This window comes from Poeciliopsis prolifica, unplaced genomic scaffold, assembly GCF_027474105.1.
Source record: "Poeciliopsis prolifica strain line A6 unplaced genomic scaffold, Auburn_PproV2 SCAFFOLD041, whole genome shotgun sequence".
Lineage (NCBI taxonomy): Eukaryota > Metazoa > Chordata > Actinopteri > Cyprinodontiformes > Poeciliidae > Poeciliopsis > Poeciliopsis prolifica.
This window is the reverse complement of record NW_026562416.1, coordinates 1,132,501-1,144,141: the sequence shown is the minus strand read 5'-3', so window position 1 is coordinate 1,144,141 and position 11,641 is coordinate 1,132,501. Positions and strand designations below refer to the sequence as shown.

Genomic DNA, 11,641 nt, shown 5'->3' with positions numbered 1-11,641 from the left:
TTAGCTGTAAACGGTCACAACAGGACATCTGGTAGCGGTTAGCGCAGAGCTGGGCTCCGCAGGCCTCACTGCGAACCAGCAGCATTAGCTAATGTAGCCTTTAGCTGCTAGCCGCCATCATGTTCTGATCCGGTTCATTAAACAGTTTGGTTTTGTTTGTTATTGGTACGTCCGTCACCAATCCGTTTAAACGCAGTTTGGATCCGTCTGCAGTGCATTCACCCTCCATGTTCACTAATTAGTTGAGATCAGATAGATTTGTTCAGGCAGCTTCTCCACATCGTCTGACATGTTTTCTTTCTCCGTCTCATACGGGTCGATCCCGACAGCAGCCATTTTGTTCATGTATATTTTTCTCACAGATTAATAAAGTGTCCACAACTTTTCTTTTCGTTGGGCTGGAAGTCGTTCATCTACGCTTTTCCCTGCGCTCGCCTACCAAGATGGCGCGCATCACTTCAGATTGTTACGCTCAATTACTGGGCAACAAAATTTAGAGCTTTATGTTCTCTGCTCTTAAATGCTTCAGATTTATTTTTTAACTTGTGTCACTTCCTGGAGTATTTTGGCCTGATGGTTCTGATTGGTTCTTTTTCATCCAAGGAAAAAAGCTGATTGGGCAGGAGGGGGAAGGAGGTGGGGGGATTTAGAGCCCCACTGCCTGAAGAAGGGAGGGCCGTTATCTTCTGTGAGTAAAAACATAAAAATATATATTTATGAAAGATGAAACAGTTTGAGGGACAAAACGTTTGCTAGGTAACGGGATTGTCTAAATTAATTATAGAATGACATCTTGACATTTTATTCATATTTTTTTAGATTTATTTCAGACAAATGAATAAATGATAAAAGAACCGGTTCATTTATGGAGCCATGGTGAACTATGAACACGAATCAGTTCATTTGACACTGAACTGAGTTTAGTTCAACTAAACTGGACCAACAAGAGAAGATGGAGACAGAAACTGTTTTCTAAGGAAGGAGCTCCCCGTCACACACACACACACACACACACACACACACACACACACACACACACTGGCACACACACAGACACACACACACACGCACACACACACACACACACTGGCACACACACACACACACACACGCACACACACACACACACACTGGCACACACACACACACACACACACACACACACACACACATTAATGATTAACAGAGTTCAGCGGGGCTGATGTGCAGAGCCACTTTGGCCGTGCTCAGTGGAGCTGCTGCACATCGTGTCCTGCAGTGATGTTTCACTGAAAGCTTTTCCCAAAGAGCCTCTTTCAGAACATCTTACAGAAAAGATCCACATCTTTTTTCTGTCTCTGCTCTCCGGGAAGCTCAGCCCGTTCTGGTAAAGAGCTCACATCATTTCCCTCCATTTTATTATTTCATCCACAAACTTCAGTGCAGATTTGGGGAATTTGATATTTTTATTTATTCCAAGTATTCATAATGGTGAAGAGTTGCAGTTTATGAAGAACCAAAGTACAGAGTTTATTTAATAATGAGGAAAATGTTCAGCTCATAAACAGACTGATGTTTGTAAAGTTACCATGTTAAAATATGTAGTTATTAAACTTTTATAGGAGGAAATAAATGTGGGTTAATTTTCAGATTTCCATCATGTGGTTTTTGCCAAACTATTTTCTAAATATAAATTAAATAGAGGTTCAGAAGACCCAGCTTTTATTTTGGTAGTTCACTTCCAGTCATCATCAAGGGAATATGCTATTTAAGTTAGCGCTAAGTAGTTAGCTTAAAGCTAGCTACTTCAAGCTACTTAGCTTAGAGTTACAGTTATGCTAACTGCTTAGCTAGTCAGTTAGCATAAAGTTAGTTAGCTTTGAGCTAACTACAGCTTTGAATTAAATGCTTCAGAAACAAATAACTGACTGAGTGATGATGACCTTTGACCTCAGACTCTGACCCGTCCATGACCCTGGATCGGATCAGATCTAGTTTCAGAAATGAAACATTTTCCCTGGGCGGACGTTTCCTGGAGCGACGGCTCCATGAGTTCGGTTCCCAGATTAACGTTACGCCATCGCTCGCCGACCGGACTGGGATTACCGGCTGCAGGGTTACGAAACATTTTGGATTAAAGAGCGTTTTGGTTCTACGATGGATTTACACAGAATATGTTCTCCAGGTAATCTGAGCTTCCTCCGCAATCTGTGAAGTTCATCACTTCAGTGGGAAAGAATCTGATGTTTATTATCTTTGCATAAAATCTCCTGAGTTCAGATGATCTGCTGCCGACGACCAACTGCTGCTGAACACACACACACACACACACACACACACACACACACACACACACACACACCTACTCACACACACACACCTACTCACACACACACACACACACACACACACACACACACCTACTCACACAAAAATACACTCACACACACACCAATACACACCTACTCACACACACACACACACACCTACTCACACACTCACACACAAATTCACACACACACACACACACACACACACACACACACACACACATACACACACACACACACACATACACACACACACACACACACACACACACACACACAATCTGGGCCATAAAAAGCAGATTTTGGGCAGCAGTGAGTCAGAAAGCCAAAGGTCCAGAGATTATGCCTTTCCTGTGCTGTTTGATGGGATTACCGAGCCTCCATTACACTTTAAATCCTCCTCAGCTCATCACAAAGAAACCAACGCTCCTGCAGGGCAGCAGCGGAGGCGGCCCCACCCGCCCAGAGGTCAGGGTGTCGTCTTCCTGACTCTGGTCCCTGATTTACATCCCTGATGCAAACGTTGAGCTGGTGAAGCTCAACCAGTGAAACAGAAACCGCCCGCGCTGCGCCGTCTCTTTAAGTCACAGAGGAACGACCCATTTTACTGCAGGGACGAGACAGAATCAGTTATTATGGCGGCCATCTTTCTAAGAGGCTGCCATAATAACTGTAACATATTTAGTTTGCAATCTAATCATTTAGCATGCTAAACATTTCATTACAAAACCTGCTGAATATAGTCATAAATTAAACTAAATTAAACTATACATATTCTAAACTATACATAACTAAGCATATTCCCTTAAATGTGTAGTAAGGTAAACATTTAGGTAAATATTTAGTTTGCTGACTAAATGTTTAGTTTCCACAATAGCTAAATGTTGCTATAGCTTAGCAAGCTACATGTTTAGTTAGTAAGGAAAGCATTGTTAGTTAGCTAACTGTTAGCATATAACTAATTACTTAGCTCCAAACTAAATATTGGTCTATTGCTACAATTTAGCAAACTAAACATTTAGTTGGAAAACTATTGCTAATTTGACTTGTTAATTTGCATAAATTAACAAGTCAAATTAGCATGTCACATTTGTTTTGCCCTCCTTTCGGAAAATAAAGTTTTCAAAATAATTTGAAAAATTAAAATATAGTTTTCTTTTTACTTTCATTTGACATAAAGTCAAGAGAAAAAGAAAATTTAGTCAGATTTATCAGAACATGGTTCTCCAATCATATGTTTTTCTTGACCTTTCAGGGCTTCCGTAGATTCAGACTTATGATCTCGGAGAAAAAACTGAGAACCTTCCAGGTTAATTCAAACGTTTGAACATTTCAATGTTTTGGAAAACGTCGACAGGCGACATTAAAAACACAGTACAGACTTTAATCCATGAACTGAAGTCTTGAGCGTGAAGACGTTCCTCCTGAGGCTCCGCTGTGAGTTATGTTTAGACTCAGCTGGGGTCACGGAGAGGTCATGGCGTCGCTGACCATATAAACATCATTATTCAGGTATGCAGGCGAATCGGCTTACAGCCGAGCAGCAGAGCGGAGCTGAAGCAGATCCAGGTTTCAGAAAGTCAGCTGCTTCAGACGCGGTTCTGGATGAGCTGCAGGACCGAAGCGACAGGAAGTCCAACTCAGAAACATTCGGGTGAAACTCTCACCACCTGCTGCTGAGTGATGAAACGCGCCTGAGGTTCTTCATCTCTCACCTCTGACTGCCAGGATGTCCTCTGTGAGCCAACGTTTTACTGCAACAGAGAACAGACGTTACCACACAGGAAAATTAAAACAAAGACAAACAAAGCCGGCTGAAACCGGAGAAATATATTTTAAAATGAAACAAACCTTTTCAGACGAGGTTATGAGTGAATTTCAAGTTTAATTTCAAGTTTCTCTTGATTTCCACCATTTGACTGCTGGATGTACGGAGGCTGAAAGGTGCAAACATGAAATCCTCCAGACCACTAGGGGGAGTCTAGAGCAGTAATGCTATTGATGTAACTATGCTTCTGTTTTATAATATTGTAAAACCTGAATGATTGAAAAAGAAACATGTAGTTTTTCCCCCAAGGTTCTTCTGGATGTCCTGAGGATTTGGCTTCATTTGATTTGGTGATCGGCTCCCCCTAGTGGCCTGGAGGACTTCCTGTTCTTCACAACATTTTATACTTCATGTTGTTTTGCCATTTTCTACGGAAGAGCTTAACTGCCAGAGTTTGGAAATAAAATCAGGAGCAGTGTCTCGTTTAAAGGAGAAAACTTTTTTATATGAGATTTTTAAAACTTGTTATCACAACATTTACATCTCATTCAAACCAAAAGAGTTTCTACTTTAAAAAGAGTAAAATAGCAACACTTGTTGGGTTTTAGATGTTGTCCAGAGGAAGCAGAGTCACAGCGAACTCCTTCATGTTTTTAACAAGCTGTAATCTGTTAAAAACACTTTTTACATCTCGTTAAAACAAAATATGATTTCATAACGAGAAAGATTCTCGTGAAAACATGAAATATTCTCATTCAAACCAGAAAGTTTTAATGAGAACATGTGAACATGTGATGTGAAACAATCAAGATTAACATTTTAACAAGGTTTTCTTGTTTTAATAAAAAAGTTCTGGCAGTTAAATGCTTCCATAATTTGCAGCTTTTTTCCGTTTTCTCTTCCTTTATTTTTGTTTGGATTTATTTCAGGTTTTTGCTTCTATTTACTATGATTGCAGAATTTTATTTTTCAGGTTTCATTTTGAATTTCTATCATTCGTGTGTTTGGAGTCTTTGCTGCACGTTTGGATGTCGTCTGCATAAAAGCGATGAGATGTTATGAAATATTTTAAAGATTTGTCCAACTGGAGAAAATGAGGCAAAAACTGCTCAAGTCGAAGCACTGAGTTGCTCCAGATGTTGGAGGTCAGAGTTGATTTATTCTCTGCAGTCTGAACCAGATCAGCGGAGACAGAAACTCCTGCAGCCTTCATGCTGTCACTGGAAACTTTCATGTGTTCACTGGCTGCTTTATACGTGGGTCTAAATAAAACTTTCAGCGCTTTAAAAAGGTTCTGACTGCAACGTACACCGAAGCTGCAACCCCAAAAATGTGTGTGTGTGTGTGTGTGTGTGTGTGTGTGTGTGTGTGTGTATCTGGGTTCATAGAAAGTCACAGTCCTGGACTCTGTTGGTCTCCTGCGTCACTCAGGCTGCAGCAGAAGCTGGAGGATAAAAATATCGGCCCAGCTGGAACAACCAGGACATGACGACACGCCAACATGGCGGCCGTTTCAGCGGTTATTTCTTTAACCAGTGGTTAAAAAAATGTGTCTGCCTGTCAAAATAAAAGCCTGTGAAGAGGTTTGGTTGGAGCTCAGAGACTTCTTCATCTGTGCATCTGGACGGCTGCGGTTCGGTCAGAAGACGTAGATTCTTGATTCGCTTTTAGCATCAGATCCACAGTTTGATGGTTTAACGTTTTTCAACAGACATCCAGCTCTAATATCTGAGCTGGATTCACTGTTATTAAGAACAAATTTCCCATTTATTTCTGACTGCAGCACCAGAACCAAAGCAGGACAACTGGAGAGACACGACCCATCATGGAAACCATCACAGTTCGGATTGATGAGCCAATAAACGACTGAGGAAATCTGAGAGTCACAGATTAAGAGCCATTCAGATTGAGTTATTCAGACTTTAGATTATGTTGCTGAAAAACGATGAGCTGTGAGCCTAAAGTTCAGGTCCATGAATTTCAGGGGAAGGACATTTTTCAAGATGGCTGCCATTTTTAAGCCTTTTAGATCAATTAGTCACATAAAATGTTTCCAGTTTTAATGACTTAGATAAACTTTATGTAATGTTTCATAAAACTAAAGAAATGATATGAAGGAAAATCAGAAACTAGGGAAAAGCCTCACACCAGTCATCAACAGGAAGGAGAAGAGACTTAATGTTTGGGGTTAGCTTCTGCTAATTTATTATCTTTAGCAGCTTAGCATTAGCTTCCTCTGATTTCTTCCTGTGTTTAGCGGCTAACTTTACTGGAGCTAACAATCTTGTTATGTTTAGTAACGTTTTGGTTAGCTCTGTCCAACTGCTTCTGAAACATTTATTCTCCATCACAAATGGCGGCCATTTTGAAAAATCAGACAAAAAGACACAAGGCCAAGAAAATATATTTGACTTCTATGGTTCAAAATATGTTGGTTATAATTTGACACCAAAAGCTTTCAATTGGCGATTTCAGTCCAAAAGTAATTTTCCATGAGTGATGGCGGCCATTTTGATATTATAATGCAGGATTTCTGTGGGTCCAATTATTTGACACCAAAAGTATTCATCTGTGATAAATGTTGGAACAAGTATAGAAAAATATTTTTTCCTGATGACAGTCATGAAATAGCAGCCATCTTGAATTTTTCAGTGGCTTTTTCTCTCCAAAAGAATCTGGAAACATCTGAATTTGAATGGGAAACATACTGAAATGGAGGAACAGGAAGTGATCGATGGAGGAACAGGAAGTGAACTATGGAGGAACAGGAAGTGAACGATGGAGGAACAGGAAGTGAACTATGGAGGAACAGGAAGTGAACGATGGAGGAACAGGAAGTGAACGATGGAGGAACAGGAAGTGAACGATGGAGGAACAGGAAGTGATCGATGGAGGAACAGGAAGTGATCGATGTGTGACAAAACATCCCACCTCATGAAGATCCAGAGTGAAGCAGCAGCAGCTAATATGCTAATTCAGGTAGCTCAGAACATAGTATTATGTTTACTGCCAGTAGTAGGCTAGCTAGCTAAATACTTTGAAAGTATGACCTGAATGAATGAATGAATGAATGAATGACACATTGAAAATAAAAAATAATAATGAAAATAATACACTTTTTCTCTTTTTACAATCAAAATAGCTCAAATTATTGCTGAGCCTGTTGTTGCTAAACTAACTTTTTAAATTTCATCTGTTCAAACTAATAAGATGTGATTCTTTAGACACATTAAATATTGTCTGTTTTACAAAGTGAAAGTTAAACAGTTAGTTTGAATTCAGAGCCAGTTTTTGCCTTTTATTTCTCAAAGTTTCAGAGCATAAAGACAGAAGAACTTTCTCTGGAAAGAACCAAACTACGTTTCCAGGCTGAATTTTCAGTCAGTTCTTTTTATTTCCATCCTCTCTGCAGTGAGATCACGTCTGTCCTCATTAGAAAGCATCTCCATGACGTTACGCTCCACACAGATCAGGCTCACTGCCCACATTAAGCCGCCTGCGTCCTTCTCACACCAACTTCTCCATCCCGCTGATGTGAAAGCCCAGCTGTTCAGCGGTTATGTAAACCGCAGGGTGACGTCTGACGCTCGGCGGCCCCCGTTCTGCTCCAGGAAGCCGCAGCGAAGCCGCAAGCAGATGAGAGACTCTGAAGGACACACTCCTGCTGGGATGGATGGGACTACGGAGACCAGCGAGGGACATTTCTCCTCAGCGGGCCTGAACTGTGAGCAGCAGAGAAACTTAGATCCAAATACAAACCGGCCAGCGCCTGAGGAAGGAGTCCAGACTCATTTATCCACCTGATGCTGTTGGATAATCAGCAGAACTCAAGATGAGTGAAAACATCAAAAACCACGGAGGAGAACCAGGAGGAGCAGCGAGGAGCAAAACTAAAACCTACAAAACAGATCAGAACCGAAGACCAGAAACACAGAACCATGGACCCGTAACATCACCAGAACCACTGGTTCTGGTTCTGAACCCATTTACTGACATGTGTTTTCACCAGTCAGCTTCCATTATTGAACACTTTTCTTTCACAGCAGGAAACATCAGCTGATCGGCCCGGTTCTGATTTTCTCATCCCAAACACTGAATTGGATTTGATCGTTAAATGTTTAGTTTACAGTATTTACTTGCTTAAATAAATATTTACTTAATATTTTGCCAATCCAGCTATATTTCGCTTGCTATCTTAATATTTTCTGGTAAACAAAATATTTCATTCACCTAACTATTTAGTTTAGATCTAAGTATTTAGTTGGTAAACTAAATATATAGATTATTCTGCTAACACTAAATTGTGAAACTGTAGTATTTATACAATGATGCAAAACAAGGTGGAAAAATGACTGAGAAATGATTTTGAATAAACAACCCAAATTATTTTCCAAACGGCCTGTAATCTGACGACAGCAACGTCAGCTGATCGCCGGCCGAGTCGCTGCCATCAGTAAAAGTTTCAGGCGGATCTCAGCTGGCCTCATTGTGCCGAGTGGCGGCTCCCCTGGGATCTGTGGAAACGTCCCAAACTGAAAGGTTCCTGTGGTTGAGTCGAGCCATGAAGGCACAGAAACACGGTGTTTCAGATGACAGGCAGCCTGTAATTCCCTGCAGCACATTACTTAAAGTCTGAGGGGATTATCACCGAGCAGATGAGTAATCCTCTGTGGATATGCGCTCCGGCATATCACTGCAGCGTCCTAATCTCACCCGGTTACAGAGCGGATTAATTCTGCAGAGAAATGAGGCCCAGAGGGGGGTTGGTCTCTGTAACCGAGTTATTAACTCATCAGGTGACAAACAGTCAGAATAACTGATCAGAACATAATCTACACATAATCTAAGCAGAGTTCAGGTTTAACTGAGGATAAAGACAGGGACAAACTCAGACGTAGGATCATCTCTGGACGTCGTCTTTACTCTGAGGACAGCTAGCCTTTGGAGTTCTGAAGACAACTCCAAAGTAAAAGTCAAGCTAGCAAGCAGTGCTAGCTAAAAGGTCAGCTGCGCTAACTCATAAATCCTAGTTCTGCTAACACTAACGTGCTAAAACAAGATGGTATCTATCTGAAGTTAATGCTACAGTGCTAATCTCAACATTAGTTCTGTTAACGACCCAATTATTCTGTTCAGGTGCAGCAGAGGCTCATCTGAACCTCTAATTAGCATTAGGAGAAACTAATGCTAACATGCTCATTTAAACTATTCTGATACACATTATACACAAATTACAAAACATGCTACAACATTGCATAGCGCCCCCAGTGGGGCTAAATCAGGTATTACACACCTGGCTGTACGGAAGCGCTTCAGGAAGTGATTCTTTGGAAAAGATTTTTCTCTTGTTTTGATTTTGTAGTTGAGTTTCGCTAACAGCTTTGGTCAGAAAACATGAGGGAAAGCTAACTGCTGTACAGCAATGCATCCTGGGAACTGGAACAAAAGGAGGAAATGAAACTGAAAGTCAGTCGATGACCAAATCTTTGAACTTTATTCAGCTGAAACCAAAGAGTCAAGTAATTTAGGTTTTATAATTTATCTGAAAAATGCATTTAGAGGAAGCTAGCAGTTTTAAAACGAGCTACGGCGCTAACAGAAAGACTAGCTCTGCCGTTAGCATGAGCAGGGAGGACGAGCCGGACTTCAGGCCACAAAGTTTATTCAGTAGTGTTGGTTCAGATTACATGTACAACAATACAGTCAGCTTCATACGACTAAAAAACGTCCAGAGATCCGTGACCGCTCGATCTCGGACACAGGTAGGCACTTTGAGGGTTTCAGACGTTTGTGAATATACATTTATAGATCTTCATTTTTCTTTACAGACACAAGAAACAACTGGACTGAAAGCTCAGAACCAAGAGAGCGACGAAACAACAGAACATGTGAAACTGTGGTTCTCCGGTTCTAATAAAGAGGAGCGCAGAGATCTACTTCCTGTTGGAACCAGAACCCGACTCCTCTGGATTCTGGACTCAGAACCAGAGCGGGTTTGGGTTCTGATCGGTGTGAGAGGCTGTGTGGGGTGAGAACAGACGGTGATCTAGAACCTGGAGAGGAACAGGTGCAGAAGGTGAACTCATCTTTAGACATGCTAAAACACAAACGGGTTAACTCCGGGCCGAGCAGAACCTCTGGCTTTACTGGGGAAACAAAGTTCTAAGAAAAGTTCTCCTCTGAGCCTCCTCAGCGACACGGTTCCAGTTTGTTGGACCGCGGGTCCGACAGGTGCCGCCGCGGCTCCACGTCATGGCGGCGCCTCACGCGTAAAACTCCTTGGTCGGCGCTTTCTGATAGGCTGAACCCGAAGGCTTCCTCTCTCCCAGGTCGTAGCTGCCTTCGTCCTTCTTCCTCATCCTGTAAACCAGCAGGAGGATGAGGAAGATGGCAAACAGGAAGCCGATCACGCCGCCTGCAATAACAGCTGAGAGGGAGACACGGGGTCAAAGGTTAAACTGGTATCAACTGATCACACGCAGACAGGTGGGGTGACCCAACCTGCAGCTAACGAGTCATTTAGTAATCGATTATTCTGACGATTAATTGATTATTTAAGTCATTTTAATGCCACATTCTGCAGATTTTTTATTTGACCACTTAGATTGTCTTATATGCAAAATCATAAACACATTAAAAATGCTAATAAACAGTTTCATTCATCTTTCAATAAGAAAAGCGTTTATTGGCTAAAATGCGGTGACATTACTCCCTTTGGGAACGGAGCTGATCTGGTGATCATTTATTGATCCGGCGATTATTGATGAGATGCAGAAGGTTCTTCATAGGACATGTTTTGTTCACAGAGTTTGGACCAAGTGAAGCTGAAGCTAAACTCTCACTCAGGAAATTCTGGGAAGATTCACAGATTTTCAGAGAAGTTTGAGTTTTTATCTGAAATGCGAAACGTTTTGATGTTTTTCTGCAGGTTTGGTTTCATCTCGGCTCTAATCTGTGTGTCAGTAAATCATCTCCATCTGATCCACACACTGGAGGAAGCACCAACCTGCCAACACCTCCGTCCTCTGGAAGAGGTTCTCTGTCCGGACTTCAACGGGTTCCAGAGCAGAACCCGGAGGCTCGGTGGTACTGGTGAACTGGTTCCTCTGCTGGTCCTCTGTGACTGGAACTGGGAGCTGTGGGAGGAAGAAAAGGAGATGCAGCGTTGCTACTGGTTCTGTCCATGAGCATCTGAACTGGGCTGCCGGCGCCAGTGTGGCTGGTTTTTCGTCAGCGGCCGGCCGGGTCGGGTCAGTTCAACCTGATCAACGCACCGAAGGAGAAACATGAACATCCTGCACACGCTACCGTCTCACTCCTCTGGCCAATCAGGGGCCCACAGTCTTCTGACATCACCTTTTTACCTGAGACGCTTGGAGCCGCGGCGAAGTGAGATTTAAAACGCGGCCGGTTCCCAAAACCCGACCAGCAGGAAATCCTTTTGACCAGCTGAGCGTGAAAAGCAGAACCTTGTTCTCCAGAGAGTCTGAGCTGAGAAACGACGCGTCGCTGCAAAGATGGGATCTGATTTCCCTGCTACACTAGAAGCTTTCCGGGAAAATAT

General features: G+C 42.1%; 1 protein-coding gene across 1 annotated transcript in view; it reads right to left on the bottom strand.

Annotated features, from left to right (window-relative positions):
- Positions 1 to 9,543: 9,543 nt before the first annotated feature.
- Positions 9,544 to 11,641, bottom strand: part of sdc2 (syndecan 2) — a 7,399-nt gene continuing 5,301 nt past the window's right edge. Inside the window, exons 4-5 of the mRNA XM_055054999.1 lie at positions 11,084 to 11,213; positions 9,544 to 10,504 (exon numbers count right to left, since the gene is read on the bottom strand). Of these exons, the coding sequence (XP_054910974.1) occupies positions 10,341 to 10,504; positions 11,084 to 11,213 (294 nt within the window). The 3' untranslated portion in view covers positions 9,544 to 10,340. The remainder of the gene's footprint in view (positions 10,505 to 11,083; positions 11,214 to 11,641) is intronic.